This window comes from Eucyclogobius newberryi, unplaced genomic scaffold (assembly GCF_026437365.1).
Source record: "Eucyclogobius newberryi isolate DKJ021-1_F unplaced genomic scaffold, fEucNew1.0.hap1 SCAF_20, whole genome shotgun sequence".
Taxonomy (NCBI): domain Eukaryota; kingdom Metazoa; phylum Chordata; class Actinopteri; order Gobiiformes; family Gobiidae; genus Eucyclogobius; species Eucyclogobius newberryi.
In genome coordinates, this window is record NW_027315835.1 from 21,582,783 (window position 1) to 21,600,326 (window position 17,544).

The window sequence follows — 17,544 nt, forward strand, 5'->3', positions numbered from 1 at the left end:
CATGCGTGCCAATAAACTATTGCAAAGTTCATTGCCACCACTCTCTTATCGCACCCTCACCTGAGCAGATAAGGGCAACAGGAGATCTAAAACAACCAATGAGGAGTCTGAGCCGTGTGTGATGAAAGACAAGTACGATCTGAAACAATCTCTTTATTTCACTTTCAAGAGATTTGCTCCATTTGTGTGATCATGGTCCATCCAGGGAGAACAGATAAAACAACAAATAAGAAAATAAAAGTTTTGCATTACACAAAATATGTCATTGATAAAAACCCTTCTTACAACCTCTGGTTTGAGACAAACAAAACAAAACACACAACTGTGGCTGTTTGGTGGGGCCTTTAAGTAGAAAATGTCTCCAAACGTTGCAACATAGGTATAATCTTCATTATTGTGAAGGTGATTCAAAGGATCTGTTATTAAGGTGGTTTTACAGCAGAAGTAACTGTTAAGTGCCTCTTGTGTTTGTGTGATATGCCCAGGCTTTCTGACACAAATCTCTCAACACAAATGTTTTCAATTTATCAAATACTTTTTCGAGGTTTGACATAAAGTAGCCAATCAAATGACCACAACAAATGTTTACAGCCACAGTAAAACATATTCATTTCTTACCTAAATAACCTTATATGGGAGTCTACGTTTTATAATAGGTATCAGATTTCATATACTGTATAGTAAGCAGGATTATACAATAGGGTATGTATCATCTTATAGGTGGAATATATTGAATAAGGCGCTATATGGGAGAATATAAGAATCTGTGTATGCAGTCGTTTCTAGATCTACTTTATCAATGCCAAGCAAATGTACACGAGGCAGCGAGCTGGTGGAACAGATCAGGTTTAAGATGTCTGCCCTCTGCCTCCAAAAGAGAAAGGCTGCATACAGAGACATATTTTAAAAGTTAGATATTGTATTCATAAATGGCTACATTTATAAAGAATGAGTTATACATTGCAATTAACATACATAATATATAATATTTTTATATAGATAGTATATAGAAGAGAAATAGAAATGGTCAATAGATAGCAATCATAGTCATTATATATTTATCATTATACTATGAGTAATACAATCCCAGAGATGTTCCAGACAAGGCCTTTCTATACACTTGGACAATAGACATTATGATCAAATTGGATTTTAAATAACTAAAAAAATCATTAAGGTTGAATTTTTTTGAATCAACTTGCACAACCAAAGTAGCTCATGTGCAAAATGTGTAAAGAAAACAGCATGTAAACTTCAAATTCTTCTCGCTTTACTTCAACACAAATATGAGTATCAAGTATCATGTAAATTTAGCTTTTCTGTTCCAAAACATTTCGTACATAATCAACCCTTGTCTGGAACAGCCCACACAGACAGAAAAAGGACAAAATGAGAAGATATCTTAAGAAAACAGAACTATAGTCACCTAGTTCAGCAATACATCTTATAGCATTATACCTCGGTGTTCTATATGTAATCAATACGGCTTTTCTGATTATATATTTATTAAGCTTAATTGCTAAGTTATTAATTATCATTAGTATGCCATTGTATAAATGTAAATATGTATAGTATAACTGTGTGTATAGGTTTTAGAATACAGCTCTGACTTAAACCACTAAAGACAAGAATACCATTATAGCATCAGATTTCCCGTGTGTGTGCGTCTATGTGTGCGTGTGCGTTTGAGCTCAGAATAGGCACAAGATCATGTGTGAATCCCTTTCTGCAAACAGGTTCTCCACAACAATCGTTTACTTTAGGCGTGAAAGCTTCTGTTCAAGAAACCGTCCACGTGTAAGTTAAATGAGCGTGTCTGTAATAAATGTACTTTCAAATGTCTCCAAAAACAGCAGTGATCAAAAGGACAGGGGAGGGAAGGGGGGATGATGTTGCACAAGCACTCTTTAGGTTTTATACTTTCTTTCTTTCTTTCAATCATTAGCCTTAACAATGCTTTAAAAGACTGGCCGCCTCAACTTTAGGCCCATCATAACTTAACATTCAGAGTTGCCCACCAATATGGCAGAAAATAGAATAAGTACAACTCCCACTAAAAAGATCAGCTGGAAGTCATTTTAATAGCATGTTCCTATGAATAAAAGCAGTTTAAACAGGATTGTACTTTCCATCAAGAATCTCTTCACGATGTTTCCTGTGCTAGCACTGAGGGCTACGCCACGTTTGTGTTAGTGCTAACTAACAAGACAGAAGGACCACGACCAGCGTGGGGACATGAGGGTCGCCTCAGGGCCACAAACATTGAAAAAGAGGAGCCTGAGGGAGATGCGCTCAGTCAATAGAGCACTGCTTAAGGCTCTTTCAAACATTCAATATCCCAGCCAAGGAAAACCTAAAACTCCAGTACATTCAAGATAATAACCACTTAGTTGAATACAGTGACTTCAGGAAGTTTACAGACTTTAACCTTAATACCTTCCGTTTTATTATGTTGTTATTAAGTTGTTATTAAGATAATAGTACTGATTACCATCAAATGTAAAATTAAGAACCGAATCTTAGAATGTCTGGGCAAAAAATAAAAATAAACAATTTCTCCTTCCATGGCTGAGATGGTCCACATGTGGTGGAGCCATCCAATGAATTGACTGAATAATATGGTTTATTGATAATATTTAAATGAACTTCCTCTCTGGTGTAGCTACTGTAGCCGCTATGTGCCGATTTATGTGCACCGTTTCTTTAGGCTATATTTTATTTGTTAATTCCTGCTACACGAGTAAAAGAGTGACACTTGCTTGTGTGCAGTACGCAGCTCTTCCGCTGTGGTCAAGTTCAGAGTTGGTCTGAATATTTATGTCAATGTAAAACTGTCAGCATTATTTCATATTTTGGAAAAACTTCCCAAAGTTCCCTATTGTAGGTTAATCAGTGAATACATTTTGGAATCATCTACACAATAGTAAAAGGAAGGAATGAAAGAGTGTCTGAAAACTTTCTGAAGCCACAGTACATTTACTTACAATAGCCCCACTTATGCAGGCGATCTGATTTTATGTGTTGTGCGAATGTGTTTCTCAACCAGTGCTGAGCGTCTCACACGTGCGGGACATGGAACAGCAGCCTGCTACACCACACGTGTTACACACATGTTATAGCAGGTTTGACCACAGCAGAAACATTCAGAGGTCGTCTCCGTCTGACAGTCTCCTGCCGGCCTGGAATCAAACAAGCATTTTCTCTTGATTTTATTCTATTTTTAACGTTCATGAGACATTCGGAGCCTTACCATGCCTTCTGTGTAGTCTGCTGTTATTGTGACCTGTTTGTCCTCCGGGGGCGGGGTCACAGCAGAGTGTTCTGTGCGTCGGCTCTGATTGGTCAGTTGAAGCCACAGTTCGTACATCTGCTGCATGTCTCGCACTACACAATGAACACGCTGACTATTACTCAAAAGTACTACAATCAGAGCCCACTCTGCCATCAGGGGAGCTGCGACTAATCACAAGATTTACCACGAAGCAGTAGAATGTGAGGAGGAGGTAAGAGGGCACTTACGGTTGTTGTTCTTCATGTAGGTCCAGACGTCACGCTCCTCCAGACTGTGGGCAAACGAGCAGTTTCCTATGTAATGGCACTTCTTCTGTTTCATTACATGAACACACATCTAAAAGAGAAACCAGTTTGAGTTTTTATTTAAAATACAATTGAGAAATTAATGACACTCAATCTTTATTTATGCAGCTCTTTACAACACGCAAGGTGCCCACTTTAGGCCATTTAAAACTGAATGTCATTAGAATGTTTCAAATTCCAGAATGGAGGCAACTGGAGGGAAAGTGAAGTAGACCTTAGCAGAAGTTCAAAATGCCATTGGTCTTATGCCTTTACAACACAAAACTATTTTTACTTTCCAGTTTGCTTCTCTATTAGAAAAACAATTCCAGCCTCAAAATTGTAATCGAGCTTCAAAGTATAGTTGGAGTTTAAACATGTATATATAAATGTAAAATGAAAAACTATAGCCAGGTCAACATTTTTCCATTTTCATTTGGTTTACTAAACAAATAATAGTTAGATTTTTCCTTCATCAAAAATGCAAAGTGTCAATTTCAAACTCCAATTAAATAATGTCTAATCCAATAGTAAATGTATTTAAGCCAGGTCTGATTGGTTTCATACTTTTTTTTTTGTGATATTCTGAGGTTAATCAATTGAAATCACATTGTTCCACTTCACTTTCAACTCCGTTCTGGAATTTACGTTTTTGTTTACACACTTTAAAAATGTCTATAATATAAAAATGAGAGATGGTGAGATCTAAGCATATAACAGTGTCACAAACAGTTATCAAAGGGAAAGCTGCAGAGTCATGTGTGCCGTGTGCAGAGCTCGGTCAGCTGCTCTCAGCATGTGAGAGCTGAAGGAGGTACTCACATCGTACTGCTGTGGATACGTGCGCGAAAAGGGCAGAGGTCGAACAACCACCCACTTTTTCTTCTCAAAGGATTTCACCAGCAGAACACGACGCTCCTTTGTCCAGCTGTAAAAAAAAAGAAGGCTATTTATCAAAAACTCATTAGGTAATATTCAAAAGGGTATATTTGATCATTTCTTAGGACCAGTCCCTTCCACATGAACCCTGAAATACCAATCATTCTGGCTGCGTGCCTTGGGTTAGGGTTAGCTACGCTTGAAAGAGTGAAGGCCAGCTGGTTTTGAAAAACTGACAAATTAATCTCCAAAATCAAACCACAGCCGATGTTGACGTTCTGAAGTTCTTGCTGTTATTTGTTAAAATGTTAAAATGTTTGTGCTTTAATTGTGTTTTGTTTCATTAAAGATATACAGGAATTTCGTACGTGAGTTTGCACCAGCTCGCCTTCACTGTGGTTTTCCTCAAGGCTTCTGCTTTTCCCCACAGGTTTTGTAGTTTTTCCTTGGACAGGCTCATTTGCTAATTTCCTGCATTGTTTATTTGTTTAATATTGTTTAATCTGCTTTGCTATTTCACTGTCACCCTGCGAGGCAACAGCTGTTCTGATCTGCGGCGTTAAAAATAATAATAATAAATAAAATAAAATAAAAATTAATAAAAAATAAATACATTCATACATCCATCCATCCATTTTCTACCGCTTGTTCCCTATCGGGGTCGCGGGTGACTGGAGCCTATCCCAGTGACTTCGGGCCTTAGGCGGGGTACACCCTGGACAGTCATTCATACATAAAATATAAAAAGATAACATAACATTGCATAAGATGGACTTCAGCTAATACATAGCCACTGGTACTATAACTTTAAAGGAGTTAAAAGATGCCACGCCAGTCACCTGTGCCTGGCTTTGGCAGTGCAGTACTTCAGGTTCTTGTCCGGCTCATTGACCTGCCCTTCTCTCCAGCACTGGCCACAAACAAACTTCATTTTTAAGTTGAGGGGACGTCCTCTCGCTGCACTTCCCAGACTTCCAATTGCAGTCACAGGGCTTACACCTCCACCGTCCATTCCGCCACTGCTGCTGCCCACGGCCCCCAGTCCAGCAGGGGGCAGGCTGCTGCTGGGGTGGTAATGGATGGGCTGCAAAACAACGCACGTTAGTTTTCGTCTTCTTCATTAGGTTGCTTGTTTAGTAGCCGTTTTAGTCTTGGTTCTGTCACCTTCTGTTGCTTCTGTGCATTCTGCTCCAGCCTTTGCCAGTGTCGCTTTGACTCCTGAACCATCTCTTCATGAGTGATACCTACAAATTCAAGTTAAAAAGGAGACACAATAGACCAAATCAACTATAATTCACACATATTAACACTCGATTTTCTCAGGTGTGCAAATACTTATCTGCAACAATAACAAATAGATAAAGATTCTGTCTCTCACAGTGGAAATGCACCTATGATGAACATTTCAGAATAATTTCTAAGTGGGAGAACATGCCAAATCACAGGGTGGTCAAGTACTTACTTTCCTCACTGTATGTCTCCTTTAAAAAACACAACTAACATGAACTATACTTAACATGAACAAAAACTCTTAAAAACCCACCAGTATCTTGCTGAAGCACCCAGCATTTTAATTCAATGACAGAGTGTGCGAAGGAGCAGCTGTCCTCCCTCTGGCAGCCGTAGCGCACCTCATGGCGGCACACATCAAACTGGCACAGCGGGTGAAGAGGGCGCACTTTACTGTAGCGCACGTTGGCTGACCTCACCACATGCACCAGGCACCTACAAAGAGAGGAGAGGCGGCGTTTACAGATCATCTTATGTCAATGACACTACTGGATGGTGTGATCTGTGGCTAACATACTTATTATCATCAAAGGGGTGTCGAGCTGTGAGGTTCGAACAGACAGACAAATTCTCTTTGCTGCGTTTGCTTATAATGCGGGGCTTACTGTCGAAACATTCCTGCGCAAACAGAACATTGTGGATTGTATTGGTGTCAGGAGCAATCCCACTGTAATCTTGATAAACTACTGAATGTGGCTTGTCTGACCTCACAGAGGAACATGAACATCCCCATGTGGAGCTGCAGGAGCCTGGTGACACTGAGGGCCCGTCGCTCTGTGCTGCCCAGAGGGTCAAACAGAAGTTCTCTGCTCAGGGCCCCTTTCCTCTCCTGAGTCCACAAATCAATCTCCTCTTGGCAGTAGGCAAATGTACAGTTCTCCCCATACTGACACTCTTGCCGCTCCTGCACCTCTGTGGAGAACATCAAACAAACATCAGTGACATTGCACACATAAAATCTAACCGGTTCAAACAGAACTACCTTTACAGAGAACGAATGCACCAAGGAAGTTGTTGCGAGCAGGCCGTGGTCTGATCCTCTTCCATGTGGGGTCATCCATGTTCCTGAGGCGGCACAGCAGCACATCTCGCTTACAGCGGTGTGCTGCTTCTGGCTGATATTTGTAATCCATCACTCGTGGTCCTAAGTCAAAGTCACATTCATTTAGTACAGGGTCAGATTTTTGTCCAGAAAGCAGAATTTTCCAACCAACCTATTCGACTATAACAAGCATGACAGGCTTGTCGGAACTCATGTGTTGCTGCCAAAGGATTTCTGGAGAGAAGGGACAGGTTGGTTCCTCCAGGGCCATTCTTAAGAAAACAAAACGAAATTTCTTGAATGAAAAAAAATGGTCTTGATGGTAACATTTGACAGGATATAGAATATAAGAAAGAAACTCTCAGAGGCAAACACAGAAACATAAATATGAAAAACAGACATTTGGTGTGATAATGTTACTCACTGCATGTGCAGAGCTGTGGTTACGTAGTCCATGAATAAAGCTTGGACACACTCGTCCTCCTGTGGAGCACACCAGACAGTAACATCAGAGGCTGAACTTCTGCCTGAGACGTGTACTATACGGGACAAACTGCACCTGGGAGAGTGTATTCAGAAAGCGAGTCCAAACCACCATTACTCCCTTCTCCATCTATGGCACTGGTGGAGAAGGTTCCCAGAGCGTCCTGCGCCTGGGTGGAACCCTGGTCTCTTTGACCCAGAGGCGAGTAAGGCTCCAGCGACGGCATATCACTGATGGAGGAGCTGAAGAAGGCAGAGGGAAGCTGCTGCGACGGCGAGGAAAGGCCTGGGGAGTACGGGGGACGGAGACCCACTGCTGTGTTGGGAAGGTTTGTCGGAATAGCACCTTGTACGGGATTCTGGAAGTAAATTACAACATATTTAGTTACCGTGTCCATTGTATTTCTTTTATATGTTTTTAAATACCCTGTCAATTAAAATGAAAGGGTTTAATTATCTTGAACCAACCTCACTGACTTTCTTGGGCATGCAGTCTAACAAACTGTCAAGCTTCTCTGTGATGCTGCTGCTGCACTCATCTGTGTGCTCAGACACAGGCACAGAGTACTGCATAGGAGCCAGGCCCTGATTGCTGGGACACTCTGACAACTCGGTGCAGGAGGCGACCACTGGACTGGCCGGTTCATCGCTGACTGGGATAGGGGTGGCTAAAGGTGCAGGGATGCACTGTGCACTCGACAGGTCTGCTGGGAGGAAAACAGCAGCTAAACTTCACAATCACATGGTCAGGATTTATCATGTATGTGGACATTGTGATCCTAAAATAAATACACATAGAGGTGCAAATTAATAGAATTAATCATGCTGTACCTGATCCAATGTCCCCCAGAGATTCCAGCCCATTGGATGACATCTGTTAAAAAAACACAGTAACACTAGTTTCAGTTTCTAAACAGGCTATAATACTCTATGGTGTAAAATAAAATGAATGATAAAAAGTATAACATTTTGAGTCAAAGTATGTTTTTCTCAGGCCGCTAAAAGTTACCAAATCATTCCGAAAAATGCACCCACCTCTCCAGTGGGCTGAGACGATTCTCCATCTGATGCAGTGGACTCGGTCTGGGGGCTAACGTATGCTTTCCGCCCCTTCAATCCCAATTTAGTTGCTAAATCCTGAGCCAAGTCACTCACCTGCCTGTCCTGTAAGGGGAAACATGGCATATTTAACATTTCAGGATATACAGGTATATCCATACATTTCTATGCTGGCATACATGTGGTGCAGTGAGAAGGCATTTAGTTCCACATTCATAGGCATCTCTGAGTTGTCCTAACTCTCGGAGACAGAGGGCTTTTCGGTACAAAGCTCTGCGGCTAACTTCAGATACGCACAAAGCACTGTCGCAGTCCTGAACACCCCGCTCATACTCCCTCTGGAACGGAAAAACCTTCACTTAATAATCAAAATCACTAGAAGCGTCCTTGGTGATACAAACAAAATCAATGTTACATTTTCCACAAAACAAGAAAACTCTTGTTGTCACTTTACTCACCACTTGGTAAAAGGCTGCTGCCCTGTTCACATAGAGGCCCTCCAGTAGCTCATGGGGGATAATCAGGGCCTCAGTCTGGGCATACCTGGACACACTGATCCCCTCCCCGTACTGCTGTGACGCCTGACGCCAGTCCCCATCACGGAAGCAAGCATTGCCCTCATCCAGTAAATTACACACCAGCTGGGTCAGAAACGCCTGAGAGAAACAGGGACATTGGCCAAATGATCCTATAAAACATGATCCTATATGTGTACAAGTAAAAAAAATTGTACCTCATAATTTTCTGGTTCTGGAAAGGGCAACGAGGACCTGATGGGGAACAGGATGAGATCTGATTAAATGTCTTTCAAATAAATCAGCATACTGCAGTCCACTTACTGAATGAAGCTCATTGCTTTCTGGATTTCTTCTCTTCGTTTCTGTCGTTCAGGATCCATCTTCTGTGTAGTTGAAGTTTACTTTGACAATAAAAACATGCATGCTCTCTTTGACATTAGGCATACACTGGTACTTAAGATCATAACACTATAATGGCTGAATATGATGCATGTGAATATTACCAGTAAATAAAAACAATATTCCATATGTAACACACCCATTCTAAGCCCTATAGTGACTACCTGAGTGTAATCTGTAGTGAGTGGACGCGTCTGGGTGAATTAGGTCTTGATCAAACTCATCTATGTGAAACGTGAGCTTATGGAGCTCACAATAACAAACCATGTGTTCAATTGGTACTTTACTTTATGATTGTGCATCTCACAGGCGAAGGTTTACTGTAATAATATTTATATCAACATATGTAGAAAATTCAGCTAAAGTTAAAGCTGGACTACGTGGTAAATGCTAAATGCTAATGACTGTGAATGTTAGCCCAACTTTAGCAGGATGAAGAGAGAACAGACAATTGTCAGATTCATGCAATGCAAAAACAGTTAGTTTTATCGAGCCTCTTGCACAGTGATTACTATTAAATATGTTCTCAAACTACATTTGCTTGCTGTCAAAGCTCCCTTTAAAGCCCTCGTTAGCATCAGATAACTCACTGTTAGCTCTCAGGCGCTTTCTTCACAGCAAACAGCTTCAGGGGCGAGAACATGAAAAAATAAAGCTAGAGCACCAATCGGCCGAGGTCCAAGTACATAGCTGCCGTTTGTGTGCCTTTGTCATGCGCGTTTGGGCTGAGCAGGGCTGTGTGTCTTTGGCTTCGCCCCGTTAGCAGTTTTGCTCACAATGCTAATGCAGAAGAATCCGCCGATATCGCAACAAGTCACTGACAGTACCGCGCGTGTCCGCCAGGGGGACCCCCAGGAATCAGTATCAGGATAATTTTGTGCTGTGCATCAGGTTTAGCTTTGTAATTAATTAATTGCACTCTAATTAACAGGCAATTATGCTTGTTGGCGTGTGCGTGCTATCTCATTTTCAGGGTCATTGGGGGTCACAAAGGCAGTCTTTTGCAGGGCACACACTTAGATGCGTACTATTAAATGCACACAATGGCGACAATGCTGAATACACCAGCCCGACGTGAGCCCTACAGTTCCAATCACTACCGTTCCTCCGTAGTAGAACCGTAGTAGTGGTAATGTGAACGTGTACGTAAATAGAGAGTATTCAGATAATATAGTAATTTACACTGAAGCGTCAAAGTTAACTAGTGTTATGGTTGGAGAGTAGCTTTTGTCATTCCTGATATAGACATTGTTGTAAGAAGTGATTATATAGCTAATACAGCAGAATTGTTGGCTGTGCTTTTGGCACTAAGCTGGGAGGAGGAGAATGGACAAATGAAACATTTAGTTGCTTCAGATTCAAGTAGTGTAATGACGAGTATTAAAAAAATTGAGCTCAGAACCAGATAAGATAAGATAAGATAAGATAAGATATTCCTTTATTGTCCACACATGGGAGAATTTCATTGTTGCAACACAGGTAGATACAGAGGAAAAGTACAGATGACTTATAGGAAGTTTAAAAAACACTCTTAATAGAAGAACTCTTATAAACAAAACTCTTATAAACAAAAACTCCTATAGACAAAACCTCTCATTTCTCTGTGATGCTGCTGCTCCAGCAGGCCATACCGTACAGGAGGGCTGATGCCACCACAGAGTCATAGAAATCAAATCAAATCAAATCAATTCATTTTTGTAAGGCCCAAAATCACAACAACAGTTGCCTTTGAGGGCCACAGGGAGAAATGAATCAACAATGTCTGTGGTGGCGAGGGACGATGTCCCAGGATCCTCTGTCCTTAGACTCTCCTTCTTAGAAGGTCTTCAAGAGTGGCCCTGTCACTCCAAAACCCCCGAGTCTCCTCAGGAGGTAGAGCCGACTCTGGCTAAGACATCATTTGTGAAATAGGACAAATGCTAAAAAGAATAAACAGGCAGGGGAAACAACTAACTTTTTTGTGGGTCCCAGCGCACACAGGGGTGGAAGGGAACGAGCTGGCAGATAAATATGCAAAAGGAGGAGCTACATAAGCAGAGGTGCACTTCCCCATTAAGTATTGTACAGCAGAAATCAAAACCATAATTAAAGAAGAAATTAGTAAACGGTAGCAGAGGAGATGGGATGCCTGGCTGGGACACACTGGCTGAATGACACCCTCAGAATAAAGGGGAAACATGGAACAGGGTGATCACTGCAGAGTCCAAGAGACAGTTGGGCATTTTATTATTTACTGTCCTAAATTTCAACAGCAAAGATGAATTCTGAAGGAAAAAGTGTGTGGAAATGGGATTAAATTTAATATCAAGGAAATATTGCAGAGCGTCTCGCTATCACAGGACGTTGTAGTAAAGGTTATAGTACAGGTACTCCTTATGTACTTTTAGTCAACAGAATTGATAGGGAGGATTTAAGGACTGCTGGGGCTTCCCGGCCCACACTCCATAACGGACAGTAGCGGTAATGCACCTTTAGTTGCGTGCCAACCGCCGATAAACACAGAAAAAGAAGAAGAAGAAGAAGAAGAAGAAGAAGAAGAAGAAGAAGAAGAAGAAGAAGAAGAAGAAGAAGAAGAAGAAGAAGAAGAAGAAGAAGAAGAAGAAGAAGAAGAAGAAGAAGAAGAAGAAGAAGAAGAAGAAGAAGAAGAAGAAGAAGAAGAAGAAGAAGAAGAAGAAGAAGAAGAAGAAGAAGAAGAAGAAGAAGAAGAAGAAGAAGAAGAAGAAGAAGAAGAAGAAGAAGAAGAAGAAGAAGAAGAAGAAGAAGAAGAAGAAGAAGAAGAAGAAGAAGAAGAAGAAGAAGAAGAAGAAGAAGAAGAAGAAGAAGAAGAAGAAGAAGAAAGTCTGGGGATGAAGAAAATGATCTGGCGGTTATGCAACTCTTGGATACAGCCGCCATAAAACACCATAAAAGAAGAAGAAAAATAAAGTCTGAAGAAGAAGGGCCAGGGCCTCGAAGTCTAAAGATGAAAGTCTAAAAAGAATAAAGTCTAAAGAATGAATTCTGAAGAATTAAGTCTAAAGTCTAAGTCGTACATCCACGGTAGGTGGCGGTAATGTGACACTTGGATACCAACCGCCTCTAAACACCAGAGAAGAAGAGCCCGGCGTGTTTCCCTCGGATTTCTTCTTTGTGGTACGGTTTGAAATCAAAACTAAACAACTTGTGTACACTTTACTATGATTCTGAATTTTTTAGGCCTGATTTTAGTGAAAAATGTGTTCTGCTGATGAAGAATTATGTCGTTAGTCGTTAGTTTTGTTAGCACTCAAGCTAATGCCTATGTCGTAATAGAAATTCATATCCAAAAGTTACTATCAGTTCAGTTATGAAAACAACAACACGATGATGATATTACCTCAACATGAACATATGTAAATGTTTGTTTTCATTGCTTACACAGTGTTAGAATGGCCACAGATGACATAGCACAGCTGGCAGATGCCCTCTCCAAAACCCATGTTGGAGATGGAGAGCTGAGCTATAAAGGCCTGGGACTGAAGCTGGACTCGAAACTATCAGGTGCGACAAGGACACACTTTCTTTCTTCATCAAAGACGTTTTACAGATGAGTTACAAATGTAATATCTCCATGTAAATGTAACATTTCCTTTCTTAACTATGTGGTTTCAGTTGAACATCTAGTTCAAGAAATTGATCAGTACCAAGATCTGAGAGCTCTCCGTCTGGAAGGAAACACTCTAGGAGTGGAGGCAGCCCAAGCTATTGCTGAAGTTTTGGAGAAAAAAGACCAGCTAGAGGTAGTGCTAACAAACACATTTGTTTATATTTCATTCAATTATATAAATGTATTATACCTCTTCATGTGTTGGTACCATTACATTTCTTTTCTCATTTTAATTTGAATATCCTGTCACTTCAGAAAAATAACTTTTTGTTTGTCTTTGGTGCTGTAGAGATGTTACTGGAGTGATTTGTTTACTGGTAGATTGCGTTCAGAAATCCCAACAGCTCTGGTAAGGATTGAGACAAATGTAGCTTTAGAACAGGAGCATTTTTAAAAGTGTTAACGCTCTGGTGCATGCTTTTACCAGCGCTCCCTGGGCAGTGCACTGATGTGTGCTGGGGCCCGGCTGACTGAGCTGGACCTCAGTGACAACGCCTTTGGTCCTGATGGTGTGAAGGGAATCGAGCAGCTCCTTAAGAGCCCCACCTGTCACACTCTGAGAGAGCTACGGCTCAACAACTGTGGCATGGGGATTGGAGGAGGAAAGGCAAGTTATTGTTCCTATGACATTGTAAATGGTGACTTTCTCATGATCCACAACATATTCCTAACACAGTGAGCTGAATGCTTTGTGCAGATCTTGGCTGATGCCCTGATTGAGTGCCACAGAAAATCCTCGGTGCTGGGAGCACCCCTTAAACTCAAAGTGTTCATCGCAGGAAGAAACCGCTTAGAAAATGAAGGAGCCAGTGCTTTAGCCAAGGCATTCAAGGTAGACCCCGTCATGCATAATAGGTATCGGGCTGTCTTTGCTTTATGTTGACAAATAACAACACTATTTCTGCACTAAGCTGATTGGCAGCCTGGAAGAGGTCCACATGCCACAGAATGGGATCAACTACACAGGAGTGATGGCTCTAGCCTCCGCCATGAGACATAACACTGAGCTGCGTGTCGTCAACTTCAACGACAACACATTCACAAAGAGAGGAACGCTGGCTATGGCCCAGGTCAGCTTTAATACAGCAAGAGTTTTCAGTGCATTGCAGTAACTAAAATTAATTTGAATATTGTTTGTCCTTGTTAGGCCCTGAAGCATCTAAGTAACATTCAAGTCATCAACTTTGGTGACTGTCTGGTCCGTTCTGAAGGAGCTATTGCCCTTGCTGCTGTGCTAAAAGAAGGACTTCCCATCCTCAAAGTATGTTCTCTTTAGTAATGGTACTATTACGATTGACTACAAGTAGTATTTCATTTTAATTTCAAATTGATGGCTTTTGTTGTGTCTAGGAGCTAAACCTGTCCTTTGGGGAGATCACAGAGGCAGCAGCTCTTGTGGTGGCTCAAGCCATTTCCGAAAAATCTCACTTGGAGCAATTAGATCTTAATGGTAAACATGGATTGTAAAATCATTTGTTATTGATTGTTCTTGGATTCAAAATGTAAATTGAGGAAGATGTGTTATTATTTTTGAATATCATCATCCTAAAATGTAAAATTGTGTGACGTGAAACGAACCAATGAGACTAAGCGAGTGCCTTCTAGGTAACTGCTTGGGAGAAGAGGGCTGTGAGGCTTTGAGAGACGTTATGGAACAAAGGGACAAAGGAGAAATGCTTGCATCACTGAGGTAGAACCGCATTCATTGGCAAAATAAAAATCATACATTCCAACATATTCATTGGATCAAATAATCTTTCCCTTTTCATAGCGATGATGAAGGAGAACCTGATGATGAGGAAGAAGAGGAGGAGGATGAAGAAGAGGAGGAGGAGGATGAAAATGGCAGTAGTAATGAGGCCAGTGAAGAGGAATGTGGCTCTGGAAAGGAGAATGGATTTATTAATGAGGACAGTCCCACAAAACCTACTTGCTCAGTAAGACCACGCTGCATTTGTGACACTTTGACTCACATGACGAGTCGTAACTGATGTTTTTGTGCGTTACCAGGCTGAGGTTATGGCTTTCATCACTAGCCCTACAGTAGAGAAGCTGCTTCAGTTGGGAGAGACACGAATAAATGTGCAACAGCAGGTAAATGTCAATCAAAATTAATTTGATTAATTCGGGTCGTTAAGAATTGATCATATGAAAAATGGCTAGATTCTTTTCACACTTCTCCCTCGCGACTATTTTCAAAGAAACTAAAGCCTTTATCACTTAATTAGAGCTGCGAGTTGCGTCTTGCAGGAGGTTTCATGTAGTTTAATCTGTAAAAATTGCGAGTTGTTCCGAGGACCGCTGAGAGTCCGAGCCAAGGGACGTTCTGCCGCGCCAATATTTTTCAGGAAGAGTTCAGCAAACAATCTAGCGTACTTTTTGACCATCCTCGACTATGTTTCAAGAGGGTTTGATCACAGTTTATCAGTGTCTTTCAACCTTTTTTGAGTCACAGCACACTTTTTGGATTGATAAGATGCCATGACACACCAATTACTAAAATGTTTCCAAATCAAACCTATTAGTAAACTGATGTGGTATATATTGTGGCAAATAATGTCCCCGGCACACTGGCTGAAAGCTAAGGGCCTAAATGACATATTAGAATGTTTTGGGCTACAAGTTATGGTTTTAAAATCGTATTTGTCCAAAGTGTGTTGTGAAAAACACTTTTTATAGCCCTTTTTATAGCCCTATCTACACGCATAATTTGTGTTTGGATTGTTTATTTTCAGGTGAAGACATCTGAGCCACACAAAGCTGCAGAGTTGCTTCTGAAACTTTCTTCTTTATATTGTGATGAGCCTGAGGCAAAGGAAGCCGTATTGGAGACAATTGGTAATTGTAAAATAAAAGTATTTTTGCTGTTGAAAGGATAGGAGTGAGAAATATGCTATGTAGCTTTAATGTTTACTTTTGAGCTCATACTAAATAAACATAAATACATTTTCTTTGTCAGATGGTGTTATGAAGAAGTGCCTCTCTGGTTCAGACCTGCAGTCGTACTGTTTCCTCTCCACTCTGCTGGTGATGATGGGGCTGCTTAAGGTATTCAAGTAAACACAAGTTCACCAATGATATTATGTTCTTGCAAAGCCTCAGATGCTGTCACAATATTACATATGTAGATTAAGTGTGGTTGGATGGATTAAGTGAGATTATGCTTTGCGTCACCAATGCAAATAATCTTTTTGGGATTTTTCCTATGAAAATTCAAAACTGCTTAAACAATAATCAGTGGGGACTTTCAGTCATTGCTTGATTAGGCAGTTTTGTGCGTATGTCCAGATACATTCACATAGGCGCTGAAACTGCTATATAGTAACCATACTTGGGACAAACTTGACTTATGAGATTAGTTCAATCAAAATTATACTTAATACTAATTTGTGTTTGAAATCTAAAATCTAGAGGTAAGTGCTGCGAATCGGTTCCGGCTGTAAGCTTTATGATGCACGCATTGCTCTGATTGATTTCTATGTTTTTGTATCAAACCATGCAATAAAAATTAAGTAAGTGAAAAACATGTATTTTAAACTGTTGATGTAATGTGATTTGGGGTGGGGCTGTTGTTTTTGTTGTTGTTGTAATAGTTGCAACATATTTTAAAGACAATATTCTTATTGTTTATCCAGCCCCAGAAAAAACTGCTTTTTTTTTCTTTCTTTTTTTAAACCACAGAATGGATTGCAACATATAAGTGCTATGAGTGCCTTGAAGGTGGAAGAGTGCTATATAAATACACTAATAATAATAAAAATAAATTAACTATTATAATAATGATTAAAAAAAGAAAGACAATAATAATAATAATAAAAACAACAACAACAAACAAACCTCTTAGTAAATTATTTCTTGTATTTTAGGGTGAAGGCAAAGTGAAGAAGACCGATCTGGTTCCTGGTCAACTGCTCTGTTTGGATCACACTGTCCAACAAAACTATTTTAAACCAGATTATGCTTCACTGCTTTACTTTTGTCTATCCAAGTAAGTCAACTTTTGTTTACTATAGTTCTCAGTCAGATTTTACACATTCAGCACAATATTTAACTTTGAAGAAGATCTAATAGTTTTTATGTCATCAGGAACACGGAAGCTCTTAAATCCTGCCGCAGCGCCAGAGACAAGTTGATATCTACACTGGAGAATACAGTTTGAGCTTAAGATTGATCTTAAACCGACAACAAAGCCTTAAACTTGAACAAGGACAACCACTTTCCTCCTTTTTCGTTTGTATATTTTGGGATATAGACTGTCCTGAAACATTTATTTTTTTTACTTAACACTTGGTAACTATATTTTTATAGAAAACTAGTTCTTGCTTTGAATTGGCAACTATTAAATGTTTAGCTTTTTAAAATTAGGGTTTGGAATGAGGCTGTGCACTTGAGTCAAAACCACTTTAATGTATTTTCAGTCACTGCTGTAAAGGGTCTGGGACCACAATAATGTGTCTTTAATTGTCAATACATATGTTTTAAATATCTTACACTCTTACCTCGATGTAAACTGAAGATTAAGGGAAATGTTTACCCCCAAAAAATCAAGAAGGGATAAAAAAAAAAAAAGTCAATCTTTGCTGCTCTGTCAATCTATTAAACATACTGAACCAGTCCGTGCTTCCGTCTCATTATTTTCCCTTTGTAGCTTAATCGTTTTGAATGTGGTGACT

At 40.3% G+C, this 17,544-nt stretch overlaps 2 protein-coding genes across 3 annotated transcripts; one reads left to right on the forward strand and one right to left on the reverse strand.

Moving 5' to 3' along the window:
- Nucleotides 1-138: 138 nt before the first annotated feature.
- zc3h7bb (zinc finger CCCH-type containing 7Bb) lies at nucleotides 139-10,080 on the reverse strand. 2 transcript variants are annotated; one of them, XM_072455642.1, is made up of 21 exons: nucleotides 9,837-10,080; nucleotides 9,169-9,230; nucleotides 9,063-9,099; nucleotides 8,788-8,985; nucleotides 8,509-8,667; nucleotides 8,306-8,434; nucleotides 8,102-8,144; nucleotides 7,739-7,974; nucleotides 7,347-7,629; nucleotides 7,212-7,270; nucleotides 6,960-7,059; nucleotides 6,728-6,889; nucleotides 6,452-6,657; nucleotides 6,263-6,363; nucleotides 5,999-6,180; nucleotides 5,620-5,699; nucleotides 5,295-5,539; nucleotides 4,399-4,504; nucleotides 3,520-3,628; nucleotides 3,251-3,384; nucleotides 139-3,179 (listed from the first exon to the last, which is right to left on the reverse strand). In XM_072455642.1, exons 2-21 carry the CDS (start codon nucleotides 9,225-9,227, stop codon nucleotides 3,144-3,146), a joined length of 2,664 nt encoding a protein of 887 aa, XP_072311743.1. In that variant the 5' UTR covers nucleotides 9,228-9,230; nucleotides 9,837-10,080; the 3' UTR covers nucleotides 139-3,143. The 2 variants fall into 2 exon arrangements, with proteins under 2 accessions (XP_072311743.1, XP_072311742.1); XM_072455641.1 differs by having other exon boundaries at nucleotides 7,739-7,977.
- A 2,211-nt stretch (nucleotides 10,081-12,291) lies between these two features.
- On the forward strand, nucleotides 12,292-17,467 carry rangap1b (Ran GTPase activating protein 1b). The gene is made up of 16 exons (XM_072455864.1): nucleotides 12,292-12,378; nucleotides 12,647-12,765; nucleotides 12,877-13,004; nucleotides 13,161-13,220; nucleotides 13,299-13,478; nucleotides 13,569-13,703; nucleotides 13,783-13,941; nucleotides 14,019-14,132; nucleotides 14,222-14,321; nucleotides 14,477-14,561; nucleotides 14,643-14,808; nucleotides 14,882-14,965; nucleotides 15,607-15,709; nucleotides 15,831-15,919; nucleotides 16,738-16,859; nucleotides 16,958-17,467. Exons 2-16 carry the CDS (start codon nucleotides 12,654-12,656, stop codon nucleotides 17,028-17,030), a joined length of 1,710 nt encoding a protein of 569 aa, XP_072311965.1. The 5' UTR covers nucleotides 12,292-12,378; nucleotides 12,647-12,653; the 3' UTR covers nucleotides 17,031-17,467.
- The last annotated feature ends 77 nt before the right edge of the window (nucleotides 17,468-17,544 follow it).